General features: G+C 56.6%; 6 protein-coding genes across 6 annotated transcripts; all 6 read left to right on the forward strand.

The window, feature by feature from the left end:
- Positions 1-1351: 1351 nt before the first annotated feature.
- Positions 1352-1873, forward strand: LINJ_34_3390 (conserved hypothetical protein; the record flags this gene model as incomplete). The annotated part of the gene is made up of 1 exon (XM_001468659.1): positions 1352-1873. One exon carries the CDS (start codon positions 1352-1354, stop codon positions 1871-1873), a length of 522 nt encoding a protein of 173 aa, XP_001468696.1.
- Positions 1874-3179: 1306 nt separating this feature from the next.
- On the forward strand, positions 3180-4892 carry LINJ_34_3400 (conserved hypothetical protein; the record flags this gene model as incomplete). Its single annotated transcript, XM_001468660.1, has 1 exon — positions 3180-4892. The coding sequence occupies one exon, from the start codon at positions 3180-3182 to the stop codon at positions 4890-4892; it is 1713 nt and encodes a 570-aa protein (XP_001468697.1).
- Positions 4893-5983: 1091 nt separating this feature from the next.
- LINJ_34_3410 (conserved hypothetical protein) lies at positions 5984-7519 on the forward strand (the record flags this gene model as incomplete). The annotated part of the gene is made up of 1 exon (XM_001468661.1): positions 5984-7519. One exon carries the CDS (start codon positions 5984-5986, stop codon positions 7517-7519), a length of 1536 nt encoding a protein of 511 aa, XP_001468698.1.
- A 2584-nt stretch (positions 7520-10103) lies between these two features.
- Positions 10104-10592, forward strand: LINJ_34_3420 (conserved hypothetical protein; the record flags this gene model as incomplete). Its single annotated transcript, XM_001468662.1, has 1 exon — positions 10104-10592. The coding sequence occupies one exon, from the start codon at positions 10104-10106 to the stop codon at positions 10590-10592; it is 489 nt and encodes a 162-aa protein (XP_001468699.1).
- Positions 10593-14233: 3641 nt separating this feature from the next.
- LINJ_34_3430 lies at positions 14234-14758 on the forward strand (the record flags this gene model as incomplete). The annotated part of the gene is made up of 1 exon (XM_001468663.1): positions 14234-14758. The coding sequence occupies one exon, from the start codon at positions 14234-14236 to the stop codon at positions 14756-14758; it is 525 nt and encodes a 174-aa protein (XP_001468700.1).
- Positions 14759-18772: 4014 nt separating this feature from the next.
- On the forward strand, positions 18773-19252 carry LINJ_34_3440 (putative 60S ribosomal protein L21; the record flags this gene model as incomplete). Its single annotated transcript, XM_001468664.1, has 1 exon — positions 18773-19252. One exon carries the CDS (start codon positions 18773-18775, stop codon positions 19250-19252), a length of 480 nt encoding a protein of 159 aa, XP_001468701.1.
- Between the last annotated feature and the right edge of the window lie 959 nt (positions 19253-20211).

The following is a 20211-nucleotide window of genomic DNA, read 5'->3' on the forward strand; positions in this document are numbered from 1 at the left end:
AAAAACTGCCGAGACGAGCGAATGCTATATAAATGTGCGCGTTGTGACGCAAAGGCCCGAGTCTCATGTGATCAATGCATCCACTAAGCAAAGTGGTGACACGGTGTTTGCCCAGCTTTCAGCGCACGCCTCTCCTCGTGTAGGTTTGTCGTTCTCTGTATGTTTCCTTTAGCGAGTCTGCAGGCTCATCTGTGCCCTCTTCTTCAACAGCGCGCCCTAACTTGTTTTCTTCTCTCTGTCGCTTCCGTTCTCGTGCAGGACCCTGGACGCAACCCGCCTGGATTAAGGCATACAATCCACCCAGGTCTGTGAGGCGCCGATTGCGCAACACAAGTCCGAAGAAGCGCCGAAGCAGGACATGCAAAGACCGCTAAGCGCATGGGCCCGATTCGACGGTAGATGGTCCGTCCTCGATGACGAGGATGTGGCCGTGGTGCCGCAGAGGTGAAGTGAGCTGTGGTTGTGTATGCGTATATTTGATAATGTGTTCGTGGGGGAGAGAGATGTAAAGCAAAGAGAAGAAATTGCTTTTCTCTGCGCTCATGTACGCGTTTTCTTGAACTACGTGGCCCTCTCCAATTGTGCATGGGAGAGACCGCTACCCGATAAAAGTATGGAGAACGCATTGCAGTTCAATGGACGCACAAAGGGTGCAGAGCAGGCAAAGAATACGAGGTCATTCACCTTCTCTCTGGCTCCATGATCACGAATCTTGAATTGCGCTTGTCGCGCTGATTTAGTGCCACAGCCGAGCTTGCAGAGATGCACAGGTCTCCCAGAGGGAGGTGCACCCCCGTCCGCGCGCCATATTCAGATATTCTGGCTTTGCTAACGCAAGGGAATTGGGGCTGAGCGAGGGCTTGGGGGGGGGAGGGGGCTTATTCAACACTTTCATGGATCGCCTCCTCCCCTCCCGTACGGTGAATCGCGCCATTATGAAGCTCCGCCACTCATTTCTTTTTTTTTTTGTTTGCAGCAAGATGCAAGAGCCGGTACGCTGTTCTCATGTCAAGAGCACCACACATAGTCATGCGCGACTCTCTCTCTTCTGCTCCTCGTCCTCTTTTTTTGTCTTCTTTTCTCACGAGCGTCGTGTGGTTTCTTGTTGTTCTTTCTTTTCTACACGTTCGCCTCTCGCCGACTCTCTCTCCCACCGAACACAGAAAACGTCCACCCTTTTACCCCCCTCCCCCAAACAAACAAGAAAAACCCGAATAGTCGCCCTTTTCACACTTCATCATCTTCCCCGTGTACGCGTGTGATGATACGCTGCCGCATCTCGTGACGCGTGCGGTACCTGCGAGCCGCACACACACGCAGAGCAGCTGCGTTCGCGGCATCGAAGTCAGTCATGTGTGCAGCTAAGCACACCATTCGAGAACTTCGCAACGTCGCGGAGAGCCCATATCGAGCACAGGTGCTCTCGTGGTACCGACGGTGCTTGCGTGCGGCCTTCACGGCGCCATGGAGCTCCGACGAGGACGCTTTGTACGTCTTGGAGGAGACTCGGCGACTGTTCCACCAGAATCAAGGTATTCGCGATTTGGACCGCATCGAGCGCAAGCTGCGTGAGGTTGAGATGCGATACGAGATGGCGCTCCACTACAACATTCCCTACCCGAGACCCTTCAACAAGATGCAGGGCTCAATGCAGGAGAGCGGGGTGCCGTACGCCGCTTACCTCGACTCTGCCTACGATCACATGGTCAACCCCCATATCGGCGTCATCGCCGAAGGGAGCGCGAATCTGGGGATAATGGGTGGGCTAGAAAAGTCTAGTCAATACTTTGAGGACAGCACTGGGGAGGCTGACGTGGATGGTCGAGCGAATCCCTACGACACAGAGGCGGAGCCACCATCCACTGTGCGCTGATTTCGTCGGCGGCGCTGTGCCGCATGTCGTGGAGTGTGCTGCGCCCCTTCTGGTCACGATCACCCCTTTCCCCTCCAGTATCGCCTTCACCGCGCTCGCTTCTCCTTTTTGCTTCACCCGCGTACAACTGCACTTACACAGGCAAAGCAGAGCTGTTCACTCCCCCCTCCCCCCTCCCGCTAGAACTGCACGTCGCACCGCTAACGCACCTCTCTCCGTTTCCTATGTGTTTCTCGCGCAGCTCTTGTGGATGGGCTGCAGAAAGGCGACAAGAATAGAAGAAAAAATAGGCGGGATGCGGAGTGCATCTTTACTTGCACACGACGCGTTGTCGTTTCAGGTACCGAGAAGGGAAGCGTCGCGTTTTTGTTTTTTTTTCTTTCATGGATAGGGTTGCCCATCACGCCTCGTGCTAAGTCGCTGATCACGTCTTTTCCGTCGTCAGTGACGCTTCCACCCCCAGCGTTGTTGAGATAGCTACAGCACAACATCTCGGCACCTCTCGTCCTCTGCGACGAATCACTCTCGCTACGCCTCGTCATTTTCCTTGCTGTCTGGTTGACTTCGCCTCTTCTCACCTCGTCTTGATGCATTCGTGGTTTTTGTGCCCATCCACACACACACACACACACACACACACATTCTCTCACAATGAACGCAACGGCGGCGATGCAAAGGGCGGCAACAGAGAGGCGTTTCGCGGAGCCACCAACTGCGGATCTTTTTCTCGCCTCTTTTTCGTTTGCTTGTTGCAAGCACTTATTCACTTTCACACACATTTGCGTACGTACACAGTGCGGATCGACACGTGATTGTTCGAGCTGTGGCAAGCGACGGTGGGCGCTGCCCTTTTTCTTTGCCGTTGTTTCGTCATTCACTTCCGCCTTTCCCGCATTTCTCATCCGCGCTCCTCCCTCGTTCATACTCTGCGAGCTTTACGTCCCCGTGTGCGTGCGTCTCTCCGTTGTTTCCTTCTCTCACATATCAACTCAGGACATCGCTTGTCTTTCCTCTTTTTAAGTTTTTATACCTGTATCTCGCAAGCTGACAATTGTATTGCTGTCTCGTCCTTTGTGCGTCTATTTCCACCGCATAAGGGTGTGCATCTTTTTCTCGCTTTCTGTTTTGTTGCTGTGGTCTTTGCAAGCGAAATCTACTGAGAGTTGGCGTACAAGGCGTGTGTGAAGTGACTCCCCCTCCCTCATCCACCAACTGCCGAGCTGACGACGCGCGAGGCAGCGGAAGGCAGGGTTGCCTCATTCCGTGTTCTGCCTTTCGGGGACAAAAGGGGGAAGGGGAGGGTGCAATGGATTCCGCCCTGCATGCCTTCCGGATGCATGGCGCCTCCTTCTATCACTGGACGAGCTACGTAGTCTATGTCATATACTCATGTCTCTTCTTCGCCTGCGAAGTGATCGCGGGTGTGCTTGAAATACCAACCGATGCTCCGCAATACGACGCGCTCACGCATCAGGCCAACTGCGCCACCACCTACGAGGAGTGGCTGCCCATCGCCTCCACGCTGGACGACATGGACGGCTTTCAGAAGTGGCGCACCGACGAGGCGTCGACCTACTTCTCTTTCGAGGGTGTGATGCGAACGATAGAAGAGCTGCTGGAGCTGCGCAGCGTCGGCAGCGCGGAGGCACTGCTGGACAATCTCCAGAAGCATGTGCACCGCTCCCTCTACGGCATCAGTCACCGTCGGTTGTACCTGTACAAAACCGGCACCAAAACGGTCATTCACTCGTATAACTCCCTCGTTTGTTTTCTCCTGGGCCGTGTAGGTGAGGCGGCGCGGGCTGACCGACGAATGGCCGTCCGCACACGAGAGGTGCTCTCGGAGATGTCTCGCGTTTACGGATCCACTGCACTGCTGTTGCAGGGTGGCGTGCTTGCGTCGTCGGCCCACTTCGGTGTGGCAAAAGCGCTGTATGATGCCGGACTTCTACCCCCTGTTGTGTACGGCAGCGGCAGCGGCGCGCTGGTGGCGACGCTTGTGTGCTGCTCCACCGACTTGGCCTCGCTGTTTCACAGCAGCAGCGGCAGCAACAGCATCGCGGAGGCGAATGCACTCCTCGGCACGCCCACCGCTGATTCGCGGTGGAAGCGCTTCCACCGGCTGCTGCACACTGGCGAAGTGTGCGACCCCGTTGCCCTGGCCGACTTCTTACAGAGAAGCATCGGCGACGTGACCTTTGCCGAGGCGTTTGCCCGAACTGGGCGTGTGCTGAATATCCCGTTTGTGTCCGCGTCGCCCGTGATGCCGCGCAGAAACGCTGACGTGGACGTTCAGCTGTTGAACTATCTTACGTCTCCCGACGTACTTGTGCGCTCTGCGGTGCTCTGCGCCATATGCCCGACCGCTGCGGTGCATCCCGCCTCGTCGTCCTCCTACGGGCCAGCGGGAGGTGCAGCACCACCGACGCGCACGCTACTCGCACGAACACGGCTGACGAGCGCCATTGTCGCCTACGAGCCTCCCGTGGTGCATCAAAGCTACGCCTGCTCCTGGGGCGATCACGTCGGCTACGGGGTGCTGGACCCGGTGCAGCGAATGAGGGGTCTCTTCTGCATACGGTTTTGCGTCGTGTCGGATGCGTCGGTGCGTGGGTATCTGTGGCAGCTGTTGCACCAGAGCGTCTACAGGGACGGACTTCGGCACCGTACGCGTATGTGGGACTGGGCACGCTACACGTTTGCCCTGTGCGTGCTCGGGCTGGCGCATGTATTTCTGCGTCTGCTGGCGTGGATGGGCTACGACGCCATTGCCGCACCGTCGCCAACTTCCATGTGGACTTTCTTCGAAGATGATGTCGGCGAGAACATGCGCATGCACCCAATCTCGAGCGTGTGGTCGTATCTGCGGCTGTGTTACAGTCCGACAACGGCGAACATGCAGGTACTGGTCCTGGAAGGGGAGCGACAAGTATGGCCGAGGCTGGAGCAACTGCGCATGTCCATCTCAGTCGAACAAGTCCTGGCAGCCATGTTGAAGCGGCTTCCCACTTACAGGTGAAATCTCTGCCTGTGCTTGCGTGCTGAGGAGGAGGAGGGCCCCAACGTATGCGTGCGCGGTGCTTTCTCGATGCCTGTTGATCCATCACGACTTCCCTCCACCTGTCTTTCTGGTTACCCGCTTCGCCCTTGTACTCATCACCAACCGAGGGCCGGGCGCTGCTTCCTTTTCTCCTTCACACCGTTGGTGCTTCTCGCCCCCGTTTGCCTGCTTTTTTTTTCTTCCCTCGTTAACGTATAGCTCGAGCTTCTTTCGCTTTCTCCGGTCTCACGTACGGCCCCTCTGCTTCCGCAGTATTCCCCTCGACTATACGTGTGTGTGTGTGTGTGCTGCACGAATGGCAGCGTTACCTTTCGTTTGCTGCTCCGATGGTGCTGTGCGAAGGCGCACACGTACGCAGGCGAAACAGATTTGTGCACTTGCACGAATGCTGTGCCGTGCGTCCTACGGTGTGTGTGCGTATGCCTCGCTCGCTCTTTGGCTCTTTTCATGCACGGGAAAACGAAAATAAGCAACCGCTGCCCTTCTTGGGTCGAATCTAAATCGTCTCCTCTATTCTGGCTGCAGGGGGAGAGAGGAGGCTTGCGTTCAAGACACCAACCCCCTCCGTCTTTCGGAGAAACGCCGTTGACAGCAACACTGATGACGTAATCACTGTTGTGCGACCGAGAGAGCAGGAGAGTAAGCGGATAGTTGACAGAAGTGGCACATGTGAGCTTACTTCCAGGCTTCGTGAAAAATCATCAGAGCTCTCTGTCATGTGAGTGCTACTACCTCTACTCAAGGTGGGCCGACATTCCTTTTGCTCGCATTCCGATGAGATGACACACTTTTATTTTGTCCCTCTACTCCGCGCACCTTCCGTCATCTCTTGTTGGCGGGTTTCCTGTTGCCGGGCAAAAGCGGGGACCTTGTTCGCTGTGGACTCGCTAGTCTTCGTGCTTGTCCTGCCTTTGGGCCTTCTCGCATACCTCAGCAGCGACTGCCATACGCCTCCCAGCTTTGTCTTTCCGCCCCTCTGCCTTTTCTGTGCATCATCCCAGCGGCGGTTTTTGTCAAAGGAGGATCACCAAAGAAGCACGCGCGCAGACATGAGGCTGCCGAAAGCTTTAGCAGTGGCTGCGCTGTGCTTCGCACTATGTGTGTGCACCGCATCCGTCGGCGGCCATCAGGTCGCGCTCATCTCGGACATCCACTACGACCCACTTTACGGCACCAGCAGGGCGCTAAAGTGCACGAGCGACTCTAGCCCTATGTATGGTATGCAAGGCTGCGACTCGTCATTGCAGCTGATGGCGCGTACCCTGGCCGACGTGTCGGCGCAGAACCCGAGCTTGGTGCTTTACACTGGCGACTGGCAGCGGCACAAGTTTGCCAATAGCAGTCTGGCTCCTGCCGCTATCTTCAAGGACATGTCGGAGCGCTTTCACAATGTCACAGTGGACGGCTCACTCGGCGCGGTTGCCTTCAGTGGGGCAATGGGCAACAATGATGTCGTGCCCGACTACTATTATTCGTTGGAGGACACGGTTTCGGAGGAGGAACTGGCGCACCGCGTGGCGGCGATGCGCGGCGCCGCGCTTTTGAGCGATGCAGAGGCTTCCGTGATGAGAAACTGCGGCTATTACACACATATGATGGATAGCGTACATGTGATTGTGCTGCACACGTTATTGTGGGCCCACGAGCTTCAGCCGCCGCTGCCCTCCAACCTCAGCGACCCGTGCAACCAGTTCTCTTTTCTGCGGAGTGAGCTGGCGAAGGTGCGGGCGGCTAACAAGCGAGCGATCATCATGGGCCACATCCCCCCTGGCCTGAACACGTACAATGTGCTTAAACGCGGCTTTGGCTCTGCAGCCGGTGACATGTTCTGGAAGGAGCAGTATGAGGCGACCTACAATAGCATCATCCGCGAGTACAAGGATCTCTTAGTGGTGCAGTTGTTTGGGCATACACACATGTTCAAGCTGCTCACGATGCCACGGAATGACGTACTGGGTATCGTCGTTCCATCCATCTCACCCATCTTCGGCAACCACCCGTCCTACCTGATGGCCAACTTCAGCGAAACCTGGGAGCTGGAGGATGCGCAAAGTCGCTACACCATTGGCGAAGGCGTATTCCACTCTGGACTCTCCGCCAAAGAGGTGTTCAGCCTCAATGCTGGGCTGCACTCCGTCGCTGATGTGCGATCGGCCATCACTCTGCTGGCGACAAACGATACGATGTGGGATCGTTTCCTCACTGTATTCTGCGGTGGCGAGAAACGCTCTCAAGTGTTCCCACACAGGAAGTGCGACAAACAATGCCGCTACATTATTGTCTGCTCGATGCTGGAGAATAATCACACGTATATTCAGCGCTGTGTGGCCAATTACAGCCTTCTGCCAGGGCCTTCGCAGGACACTAGAACCACGGTCTTCATGACGGCCGGCATAGTCCTTTTTTCGCTGTTCGTGATGGGGGCAAGCGTGGCGATGCTGCTCATGATCCGCAGTGGACAGACAACGCTGTCGTGGTCGAATATGAAGAGCGCCATCTGGTGGAAGTCCCTTGTCTCGAAGCAGGGGAGCCAAACCACCCCCGTGTTAGAGAACGAGCTGGGAGACCGTCGCACGGTTGTTTAGTGAAGACATTACCCTCGGTCTGTTTGCGCTAGGCTTGTTAGTCCTTAGTTTGCTGTCCTCTCCTCTTCGCTGCGCAAACGCCCTGCTCCACGCACGTGTCCGAGGGAGGATCATGACACCCTGCCTTCTCCGCGTGGACACTCAACCAAGATGTGGGGCTAGCCGACGGGCTGCAGAGGCCATCAAAGCGCTCACGACTCGGCCTGCCGAGCTCAGGGGGGTCTGTCGCACGAATGCGGTCCGTCAAAGGATCGCCTCCGCTACTCCTACATGGCACGGTTTGAATCAACGGTGCTCCACGGTGCCGCCGCGTGGTTGGATGGCGCTGGTCGGAAACTGCGCGAAGCCCTTGCGCACCTTCACGCCCAAACAGTAGCAGTCATCGTGGGTACCCTATAATACCCAGGCAACAGAGGCCTACTCGAAGAGGCCGAGCTCCTGCCTCTCGACTCCACAGCGCTGCTGCGCCGCGCACGCCTGCATCCCTCCGCAGCCACTCCAGGAGGCCGCCTTGCGCACTTGGCGTGGGGATGGGTGCACGCGCCGCATGGCGGTGTCGTCACAACGCCTCCGCAGCTCTCACGCCGGTGTGCAGGCATCGACACCCCTGCGGAGCTCCGCACGCCCGTTGCGCAGCTCTCCCCTACCCGCTGGTGCACAGATGGTGCAGCACAGACACACAGCAGGTCACGTGCCGCCGTGATGCTCTATCGCGATCATGCACGCACAGATGTGCACGGGCAAGGGGCGGCGGCGCCCTTGCGTGCCGCGACAGCACCCAGCCTGCAGCAGTGGTGTCCACGCCTCACCTGCGGCGACAAAGAGAAGCACGTGTGGCCGCCCTTGCTGCGGGGTCGCTCTGCCGCCCTCATGGCACCTGGCACGGGTCCCGCAACCATGGAGGACGGCTTGGTGCGACGGACGTGGTCACGTGCGCTGGCGCGACGGTGGCCCGTCGCGTGCGCCTCGCCTTTCAGCGTGCCAGTGGCCACTCTGACTTGGTGCACACCGACGGGGCGGTCGAGACCGCATAAACAGCCATGCCAGAGAGGCGCCGACGCCAGCTGCACGGATGGCGGACCCGGTCACCCGTCTCCGACGCCACGCCGACATCCCCCGAAACCGCGCCACACAATGCGGCGCGCTGACACAAGAGGTTCTTCGCGGCAGCCGTCCCACACCACAACAGCACGGCTGCTGAGCTTACAAGACGACAGGGGAGACCCTGCTCACCCAGTCCCGCACAGGCACCACCTGCCCGCTGCTGCGCTCGCGCTGCGTGGCACCCCTCCCCGCCCGGCCAGAGCCTCTGCACCCGCCCTCGAGCTGCACCCTCCACGCGGCCTACCTTTATCAAGGCATGCAGTGCACACAGGTCTTCGTCGCGCCGATCCCGCATCATCTCTGCAGAAAAGGGCCGAGGAAGTATACGAAGAGGACGCTGAACGCATGTGCCCGATTCGAACCGGCAGAGACCTTTCGTTCAAGAGGATGCTGATGTGGCCAGATTGCTACAGGGGTAGGCGAGCGATGGTGACATGTGCATGCGGATTGGCGTGTTCGTGGTCAAGTGAGATTTTGAACAAATAAGCGAAAAGAAAATTATGCCTTCATCTCTGTCGCCTGTGGCCGTCTCTCTCTCTCTCATTGTGTGTGTTTGTGTGGCAACGGCTCTGAGGCATGACGACATGAACAGCCGCCCTCACCCGTGGCGGGGCCGCGCACACATGCTTTCTTGCCTTTGCTTGTCGCTTGTTTGCTTCCCTCCTTTTTTTATGTGCGCTGTCGGTTAGGAATGCAGAGCCACTCACCATGTACACATCGGTGTGCCAGCGCCCACTGCACGGGTGTATTTATGCGCCGTTTCTCCCTTTACCCGTGTCGACTGCAAAGACATTTCGTCACTTGTTTTTCTCTGCGCCCATCGTTGAGGGTTTGCATTCAAGATGCCAAGAATTTTTTGTTTCGCGGTATTTAGCGGGTGCCACCATCTTGCTTGCGAGTTCTCCGTGACACTGCTGCGTGTGTGCGGCGGCGCAGATTTGGACTCTATGCTTATCCCCCCTTTTGGCCTGCGCCTACGTTCTCGAGAGACACCCGTAGACATGAACTTGCACATGATCACAGAAAGCTTTTCTGCCACATTTATCACTTCTTCTTGCGCGTACCTCTACCCGAGAACACTGGAGGTCAAATAGGCTCTCAAAGAGCGTCTGAGGATGCGTTGACGATTGCCGTGAATGCCCCACAGGTCTGCATGCTTTACCCAATGAAACGTTCTCGTTCTTTCTTCCATAGTCGATCCTCGGCACACTGACGTGTCGACGTCGCCGTCACACATCATCCGTCTACCATCGCCTTTCCGTCCTCCTCCTCTCTCGCTCGTCACACGCCACATGCTCGCACCCCGTCGCGGGCACGGCGAACGCACACACCATAATCGAAGAGCTTCTTCTCTCTTTCTATTCAACGGCGCTCTTATCTTCCTCTCGCTACACCGCACTGTTTTCTCATCTCTGCACACGTTCAACTTTCGTACTTGCCCGACGAGTATCACCTCTTCTCTCACGCATACTTGATCACCATGTCCTCTCTGCGCAAGCTCGTCCCGGCCACCGCGATCGCTGTGGCCGCGATGGCCCTCCCTGCGGCTGCAACGACGACGACCGCGGCCCCTGTCCCTGTCAACCTCAGGCTGAACATCATCACGGCGGTGCTGATCCTTGGGGTGTCGATTGTGTTGGCGCTGGTGTACACCCTGTGGAGGCTTCTCCCGAGGATCCGCAGTGGCGAGCTCTCCTTCTCGAAGCTCGAGTTCGACTGGCGTGCGGAGCTGCTGAACCAGACGCCGAAAAAGGAGAAGGCGCGCCGCGCGGCTGAGAAGGCTCGCCGTGAGGAGGAGATGGCGTCCGGGTGCGACCGCGACAACAACGAGGGACGCGTGCAGTACGCCCCCACGCAGCCGCGGGTGGAGGTGGGCGAGGGCGACGCCGCGGCGGCCAGGTCGCAGCGCAATGGGCAGAGGCACGGCGAGGTCGACGAGAGCGTTGCGGTGACGGTGCCCCGCGAGTAGGAAAGAGGGAACGAAACACCCACCACTAATGAGTAAACATGCACAGCACATATGAGTGCAGCAAGGCATTGCAGGGGAGCGAGGGGGCGACTGGGGACAGAAGAGAAAGACAGCGCGAGGGAGAGACGGCGTGAGCCCCCCCTCCTCCCCCAGCCTTCTCCCTTGTGCGTGACAGGTGTGCAGATTGCGCGACTTCGCCGTTCGTTCTCCGTCCCACGCTGTCTGCGTCTTGGAGCGGCGACGGATAGGGGCGCATGCAACGCACGGCATCTGGTGCGAATGCGACCGTCACTGCCGACGTCACCTGCGTCGGTGTGGGCGCCTCTGTGCGTCTGTGTCTGTGCGCGTCGTCTGTTCTTCTCCTCTTCTCACGTTGTTGCCTACTGCCTTTTCTTTTCCTTTTTCTTCATCCCATGTTGTTGTCTGTGTACGAGTCTGTGACACTAACGGTGATATGTTCTCTCCTCCTCGTGTCCCCTCTTTCGGTGTGCCTTTTGTTTTGCTCTATTATGTTTGCTTTGTTTCATCGAACACGTGTGCGCCGAGCCGTCCCGCCTCTCCGAGAGAGAATCAAGGTCGCGCGAGAGAGACACGCATCAGCGCACACACACCCATATATACATAAGTGAAAGGAACCTCTTCATGATCTGTGGCAGCCGTCTGCTCTCTCTTTTTCTGTGTTTTTTTTTTTCGTTTCTCGGTTTGTTTTGTTTTGTTCCTCTTCTCATTTTTGAGGATATCATGCTCTGTGCGCGTTGAATTATGCGACGGGCGTGGCGGTGAGGGCGGCGGTGGCGGCGACAGCGTGGGCAGGAGATGTGTGGGGCTGGTGTATGGGAGAAGCGCCAGAGCCTCTTTTTCCCTGATTGCTTCTTCATTTTTTTTTTGTTCTCGCATCGTCGTCTATCTCACCTGTCGCGGCTTGGGCTGCGCGATGGAGCGAAAGAGAAGGGCGAGAAAAGGAGGGGAAAAGGGGTGAGCCGCAGAGGCTTGCGCTGTCCCTGCGCGCGTGGGTCTCTCTCTCCGTGGGCGTTTGGGCATGCAAGTGCTACTGTGAGTCCATTCTGCCCTCCTTATTTTGTGTATCGTGCGGCGTGGCTCTCGTCTCTCATCTCTCTCTTTCCTTCTCTTTGTTGATAAGCGCCTGCGCTCCTCCCCGCCTTCCCCTCCCCCCTCCCCCGCACCAGCAAGCCCTGCAGGCACTTCCTCCCGAGCCCTTTGTCTGCCTGTGCGGAAGTGGCTCCTCGTCTTTCTCTTGTAGCCTAAAGAGGAGAAAAAGAAAACAAGAAGAGAAAAGTGCCGTCACGATGTTTTGATTGCTTCTCTGGCTTTGTTTTCGTTGTTGCCCTCTCTCCCACCCCCTCTAATTTTGACACATAAATACATAGACACAAACCGTCTCTCTCTCTCTCTCCATCTCCCTTGTGTGACTCGCTGAGGTTTTGCATTCAGCTTGTCCGTAGTCTTCTGCATTGTGATCTTCTCATGAGAGCTTCTTCCCCTTCGCCTTTGTTTTCGACCTCTTTCTCTCTTTTCGTTTCCGTCTCCTCCGTCTTTAACAATGTCTTCCTCTCGTTGGCGTGGCCGATCCCCGTGCTGCTCGTTTCATTCTGCATGTTTTTCTGTGCGACGTCTGTGTGCGTGTGTGTGTGTGTTTGCAGGTGCTTGTAACTAAAGAGAGAGAAGCACATGGCAGGCAGACGCACACAACTCCTCTTCCTATTCCTCTGTTCAGTCTCTTCGCGCAACACCGACTCCGACGCCTGTTGGGAAAAAGATGTGTTGACGGGCGATAAAGGAGCGATGGTGGCTGTGTGCGTGTCTGTGTCTGTGTGTGCGCCTCTTTCGCCCTCAGGATTTTTTTTCCCTGTGCCCGCTTTTCCTCTGAGCACGTCCCCTCTCCCCTCCCGGCGACTCTGCGGAAGTTGTGCATCAGCGTGCGGTGCTGGGCCTTCCACCGCCCCTGTACCTTCTCCTGCCCGTGTGCTTCTCTGCCCCCTTTCCTCTCTGTGCTTCTATCTTCTGCTTGTGGGCCCCCACTCCTTCCCACTCCCACTCTCGCTTGCCGAGGCGCACCGTGTGCCCCTCTCTTTCGCGCATTTCGTTGGAGAAAGGGACGCCGATGCGGCGGACGGTGGGGGCGAAGCGATACGCAAGAAGAAGTGGTCAACATGTTTGCGCTTTGCTGCGCTCATGATCACGGCTGCCGGTTTACCCCTGGTGTGTGTGCTTCGCGCATGCTACTGCTTGCTTATTACCGTGTGGATGCTTGTCTGCCGAGTGGTGGGGGAGGAAGGGAGGGGGAGGGGTGGCAGCGGCAACTCGAAAGTCAAGAGGCAACAGATGCGGGGGCGCCCCTGCTGCTGAGTTCGAAAGCAGAATGACTGTCAAACAGCTCCCTCCCCCCATTTTCTCGTCGCCCTTTCCAGTCTCACGCCTTTCTGTGTGTGCGTGTCTTTGCATGTCTGCATGCCCCATTCCATCCGCGTTTCATTCTGCTCGTCGGCTCTCTCGCTCTCTTTTCTTGACTCTTCGACGTGATGGCGCGTGCATGAGGTGCCCTCGTGCGGGCACACAGGGCAGCGTGCTAGGGAGGGCAGCGAGCTGACAACGAAGACAGGCGAAAAGGCGAAGGGGAGATCATCATTCCACTTCACATTGAAGGGGTAACATGCAGTAGCGCTGACGGCCAGCTGGACTTGTTCCTGTTCGATTGCGTGCCCCTACTGCGCGTGCGCTCACCTCCGTTTTTCCTCTTCCGCCTCGCCACTATACGCACTTGCGAAGCGCACGTCTTCGTTGCTCCATGGGCAGTGGCGTAAGCCCCTGAGCACAAGGTGGTGCACTCCGCGCACCCACACACACCGGCGATGCACATAACCACAGCGAGGCAGCTTTCCACAGACGCTCACATAAATGCCAGCCTGCAGTCTTGCTGAGGCGTTGTGCGGAAGGCGCTGAATGCTATGGAAAATAGCAACGGCGGCGTGTGTGTGTGGAGGGGGGAGGGCGGAGCACCGTGAGGCCTCTCGGCCTCGTTTCGTCAGCCTCGGCTGGAGATACCGGAAGGCCAGGGCGAGACGGGAAGGGGCATGTGAGTGCGTTGATGGGGCGGCGAGGCGTTATCATCCCGCTTTTTCTCATGTTTGAGCTGTACGAAAGGACCGTAGTGTTTCTTCTGCCTCCCTCTCTCACTTCAGTGTCTGCGCTGCTGCGCGACATGAAAGCGCTGAGTCCATTCTCTCGCTACCTTCTTCCGTTGCTTGTTTTCCCTTTGTGTTGCTCATTTCTTTACCTTTCTCCTGTGCGCGTGCGTGTGTTGCTCGCCAGGAGGGAAGGGTGTGTGAAGAAGCAGAGCCGACTCTCGTCCTCGTTTAGTGTGGCAAGGCAAAGGCAAAGGGGAACAGCACAGTAGCCGCGAGAGCCGAAGCTGAACAAGGCCAGGCAGGAATTCGGCGACGAGCCGGAAAAGGAGGCGCGGTGAAGCGTGTGCTCTCATGCGGCACGACCAGGCTGTCTAAAGGTCGCTGCGGTGGCCTCTCGGCGACTGAGGGGTTCTCGTGGACATCGTTTGCAATGCACCAGCGCGACTGCACCGAAGGGAAGCACTTCCACTGCTAACACCGACTGTCTACGAGTTGATGCCCTCACCCTCTGTCGCTTTTTGCCTCCGCCAACTCCACCGCTGTCCATGCACTCTTCCTCTACTCCCCCTTCCTCTCTTTCCCTCCACCTGCAGAGACTTCCTCGCCCTTCCTCTTCCCACAACCATCTCAAGCCTCATTTACGCAAGCCGTCAGAACCACTCCACCCGTTACCTCTTCTCTCACGCATACTTGATCACCATGTCCTCTCTGCGCAAGCTCGTCCCGGCCACCGCGATCGCTGTGGCCGCGATGGCCCTCCCTGCGGCTGCAACGACGACAATGACCCGCAGTCCCATGTATGCCGACGATGGCGTGAACATGATTCCTGTGATGATGGTCGTCGGTGTGTCGATTGTGTTGGCGCTGGTGTACACCCTGTGGAGGCTTCTCCCGAGGATCCGCAGTGGCGAGCTTTCGTCCTCGAAGCTCGGGTCCAAGTGGCGTGCGGAGCTGCTGAACCAGACGCCGAAGAAGAAGGCGCGCTTCGAGGACGATTGCTCGTCTGCGGACATGGTGTAAGGTGTCGACAGTGACGTCCTTTGTGAGACGATGTCGCTCTACCCTCTGTGGATTCGACTATGCTCGCCGAGATGCTCACGCACTCGGATGTGAACGTTTCATAGAGGCGTCGCGCGAAGTACGGAGAAAGGGGGTGAAGTTTCTCTGTTTTTCTTTTTACCGGCATGTTTTTTCTTTTGTTTTCTCTGCTGTTGAGCGTGGAGTTTCATAGGGCCCTTTCAAAAGACCCTGCTCTTTTCCGTCTCCGTGTGTAGCGTCACTATACTCTCCGCTCATCCTCGCCCGCCAGCGTGTGTGGGGGGGGGAGAAAGAGGGGGCGGTGACGGTGCAAGTTTTGCAGCAGCGCACGAAAGCGGATCTGCTGTGCAGGCCGTCTTGTGTTTTTCTCTCTTAGCTATTCCTCCTCAATGCTGGTGGCCTCGTTTCAGGCGTTTTTCTTTTGCTTTCTGTTCTCGCGTTTCTCTATTTCGACTTTCTTTTTTATATTGCCGGTTTCTCTGCCTGTTTCTTGATGCTGGTGCGTGTGTGGGGTGCTTTCCTTCTGCATCGCCTTCTCCCCACGTCTTGGGACGACACACGCTTCCCAGAGCAGTGGAGCGAACGACAGAAACGGCAGACAAGAAGGCAGCGAAGGTATCCACCTGACCGGCGAAAGAGAAGCAAAAAAAACGAAGAGAAAAAGCAAACAATCAGTAAGATGAGATCACACACGCAAACACGCACGCACGAAGCGAAGACTCATGGTTCTCGATGAAAGTTGCGCGAGAGAGGTGAGCAAAAAGAGTCCTTGAATCATCGAAGAAACGAACGAGTGGCGAACGTGCCAAACCCTTTTTTTCCTAAAGCGAAAAATTGCTGCTTTGTTGGAAGGCGTGCTCGTACGCACGTGTGCCTATGGTACTGAGCAGTTGATTGAGGGTTGTGGGTAGCTCTAGAGCCGCAGGCATTACTTTTCCTCGTCTCATGTCTGTGCTTGGTCGTCGGTGCATACGTCTGGCTCGAGTGTCGAGTGGTGCCCCCCGCCCCCCCCCAAAAAAAAAACAAAAAGAAAACAGCAAAGATAACGCAAAACGAAAAGAAGAAGAGCAATGGACGAGATGCCGCAACGAAGGAATGCATGAAACAACGAGAGCCACGGCGGTAAGGAAACATGCAAGAAAGGGAGAAAGAGGTGAAGGCTGGGGTTGAAGGAGGGAGACATCTCAGTTTATCTGCGTGCTGTCATGTGGAGGAGCGTTCTGTGCTTGCTTGTGCCCTCCTTTTAATCGTCCTTTTGCCAAGAGTGACCTCGTGGTTTTGTTCGGGTCGTGCTGAGTGAGAGGCAACGAGAACAAGCCAGATAATGTTTGGCAGCACCGGGTAGCGAAAGGGGTTCAAGCGCCGTCGATGCTCAAAAACGGAAGACAGCGACCGCAACAAAAAGTGCATACCACGCACACGCAGAAACACAACCGAAACTCCCCCTTTCAAACGTGGCAGGCCGTCTCCCTATCCGGATACCCATTTATCAGTTGTCATGTCGATGTCTGCCACTCTTGCACGCTCTCTCTTTTTTCCTAGTCTGTTGCTTTTCTTCCTTTTAGTTTTCGTTCTTTGTTTTGAGATGTGTGCGTGTGTCCGGGGTCTCGTGCGCGTGTGTGTGGGTCTGGCCCGTGCGCGCCTACGATTGCTTGGGCCGCTTGTTCCGTTAAGTGTGGCCCTGGTTCAAGGTTTACGCCCAACCTGCTTTCATCCTCCCCCGTCCTCGTTCTCATCTCTGGCAACCGCAGCTCCGTCGACTTCCCGACATTTTTTTTTGACTTCTTGTTTCTCAGTTGCAGCTGCATTTTGCTTTTTCCTTCTCCACGTGCTTCGCGTGCTCCTATCGGCTTGCGTTTAGACCAGTCGCGTCTATTTTTTGCCCTTTTGACGGCTTGCTCTTACGAGTCCGTGGAGATTGCTCTTATGGCCGTTTTTTTTTCCGCCTATAGCTGCTGTTTTGGAAGCAGAGAGGAGCGAAGTGCTATCGGACGCCGGTAGATGGTGTGTGCAGAGAGATGTGTACACGCGATCTTCTCTCTGCATGATACACACAGGTGCACTCTCTTGGAGTCTTCTGCTGCGAATAGATGGCCGTATTGCAACACGAAAAAAAGCGGTGGCACTGACTGCAACTGTTTCGTAGCCCCTCCTGATTGTGTCTGTGACTATCTTTCTTTTACCGGTCGTTAAATGCTGCACGGGAGCATGTCCTCTTCTTTCGTAAAGCTCCGCTTTTCTGTCCCTTCGTGAATCTGCCTGATCTAACAGACTACCTGACCTCGCGCTCATTCTTTTTTTCGCTTCGATTCAGGATATCTTTTTTTTTCCCACAGTTCTTCTCGCTTGCTCTCTCGCTCTCTCATTGGTGATGCTGCGAGTGTTTCCCCTTCTTGGTGGCGCTTCTATCCGTGTGCGCTGTTGCGTTGTCGTGACAGTGATACAAGTATTTTCGGGGCTTCACTTCACTGCTGTTTCTCTCTGTCCCCCTCACCCCACCCCAGTTTCGTTTTTTTTTTCGGTTCACACGTCCTTTTTTCTATTATTATTACTTCGTGCTAGAGGGAAGGGGGCTGCCCCCCTCACTCTTCCTTTCGCTACTTTGGACTCCTTTCATCTGCGTTCGTTTGGTTTTGTATGTGCGTGCGGGCGTGCATGTGAGTGTCTCCTCTCGCTCTCCGGAGGTGCACCGCCACGTCTCCAGGGACCCCTGCCTCGCTCTCATGGACAGACACATACATTACACAAACATACAAACGAAAGGCCACGAAAAGAAAGCAAGCCGAAAAAGAAGCTATACATCCTTCTGTCGGCCTCTTCTCCCGTCGTTGTTTGTTTTTCTCTGGCTGTCTGTCCTATAACACCTTGTGTATCCTGATGCGGAAACACATACACACACAGTGAGAGATTCTCGCAGACGCACATCGACGTTCACTTGCCCGCCCACTTTCTCAGCCTCTTATGCGCACGTGCACATCGCAATCCTCTCGTTAGATAGAGGCGTCCGCACGTGCGCATAAGGGGGTGAGAAAGTGGGGGGGCAAGTGAACGTCGATGTGCGTCTGCGAGAATCTCTCACTGTGTGTGCGTGTGTGTGCGTCTCCACTACGAGTGCTTCATGTGGATGAGGAAGGTTAGAGGTGACAGCAAAGCGAAAACAGCACAGGGCACGCGAAGGAAAGGTAAGAACTCGTGCAAAACAAACAACAACAAAAAACGAAACTTCATCGTCGGAAATGTGCAGCGCTCCAGTGCACGAAAAGGCCAATCGGCGCTCGATGCTACTCCAGCTCTTCTTTTCCTTCTACTGCTCCGTAAGACGAGCGAGGGAGAGCGGGAAGGCTGCGTGCGTGTGTGTGTGTGTGTGCGTGCAGGGAAAGGAGGATGCGTACGGCTTCCCTCAAGCGGTGACAGTGCCGCGCAGACGTGCAGCCGTGGGGTGTGCGTCTGCACACGTGCTTCACGCGAACCATCGATGCGCATCGAGTGTGCAGAGAGGGACGAGGTCTCCTTATGGGTACATGTGGTTCGGAGGTGCGTCGTCTCTTCCTGAGCTAAGGTCGGCTCTCTCGTGCGCTGCTGAAACGCGTGATCGTCGCCTAACACGCCGCAAGTTCAACGCTCGCGGGCTGCGCGCCTGTGACGCTTGCGCGTTTTGTGCAGCCCTTCCTTGCCTTCACAGCCGATGAGTCGCTTTCTTTCTTTTTCACTTCTACTTGCCTCGATTCTTACTTCGTTTGTCGCATCACTCCCCCTCCCTCCTCCGCCATGCGACACCCACCACACTTTGCCGCATCGGCGCCCTTTTGGGTGCTACGCCGCAAACGCCCATAAACAAATCTGCTGACGCGTTGTTGCGCGTGACCTTGCCTGCCTTCTACAACGGTGCGGCACTCCTGCTCTTCATTATGCACTGCCCACTACACCGACGCCGCTCGATCACCATCGACGTATCCACTCCAATCAACGTACACAAGAGTTTCCCTTGAAAGAGAAATGGTCCACTCGTACGGCTACAAGTCTGGCACCCGCCACCTCTTCGCCAAGAAGTTCCGCAAGCACGGTGCTCCGTCCGTGTCGACAATCCTGACGAACATCAAGGTCGGCGACTACGTCGATGTCGTCGCGGACTCCGCGGTGCGTGAGGGCATGCCGCACAAGTACTACCATGGCCGCACCGGTATTGTGTGGAACGTGACCCCCCGCGGCGTTGGCGTCATCATCAACAAGCCGGTCCGCACGCGCACCCTGCGCAAACGCATCTGCGTCCGCTTCGAGCACGTCCGCAAGTCTCGCTGCCAGGAGGCATTCAAGGCGAAGGAGCACCAGTTCCAGGCCTACCTCGCCGCCAAGAAGGCCGGCAAGGCGCTGCCCCCGCTGAAGAAGAGCTCCCGAATGGGCGGCATTGTGCGCCCCAAGAACGTTGAGGTGCTCGCCCGCCGCGTGGCCGACTACGAGGCGATGGTGCCGTACTAAGGCGCAGCACTCACCGCACCCGCGCTGCCTTTTTTATCCCCTCACCTTTCCGCCTCAGCGTACAGCAATCTTCCCATCACCTGCTCTCGGTTCCTTCTCCTTTCAAACGGCCCGTGATGATCGGGACAGGACAGGAGCGGAGGGGCTGCTGCCGATACGGTGGGTGTAGGACGGGAGGAGGCACTTCAAGTCGTTTCTCTCACTTCTACTTTCTCATTTATCAGGCCAAAAGGCTTTGCCAAGCCGACACTGACGTGCCGCATCGAAAGCGGGCAAAAAAAAAGGGAGTGGCGACCGCTGCAGGGATGCCGCATCGCTGCTTCTCTCTCCTCTGCTGCGTGCTTCGATGCCGCCTCGGAGGGCAGTTCGCCGCCGCTTCTCTCCCCCCTCTGCTCGCTTTGACTTGTGCCCCTGATGGACTCGAAGAGAGTGAGGGGCTGGAAAGCGGCGCTGACGAAGAGCGCGATAGAGTGAAACGACGCGTAGGTGATGCTCTCCCGCACCACACCGTGTACGTCTTCTCCCTGAGCGCGTCTTCTCTTCAGTCTTTCCTCTGCATTCAGTTTCGCCTTTGCGCATGTCGGGCGAAACGAGCGCGAACGTGGGATAGCACAGGGGACCGCACCGGGTCAAGTTACCAGAGTCCCAAGGTTTGTATGCAATAAAAGCGCATACACACCGTACTGGTGCGCAGCTTGTTGCCTCCTGTATGTGTTGTTTCGCTGCAGCCTCCACCTTCTCCATCCCATGCGCACCTGCGCACTCTCTTCCTCGCCTCTCACACGTACCCCGCATGCGAAACGCAGCAACCGCAACGAAGCTCGTTACTCTTGCACCGACATCCACCCATCCACCCACAACCACACACCCAAAGCAAAACCGCAACAACAACGTGTGACTGTATACGCACAAGCGCACGGGCACACCTGCAGCAGTTGGAGCGACTGCTTCGCTTTCCC

The sequence above is a fragment of the Leishmania infantum genome, chromosome 34 (assembly GCF_000002875.2).
Source record: "Leishmania infantum JPCM5 genome chromosome 34".
Lineage (NCBI taxonomy): Eukaryota > Euglenozoa > Kinetoplastea > Trypanosomatida > Trypanosomatidae > Leishmania > Leishmania infantum.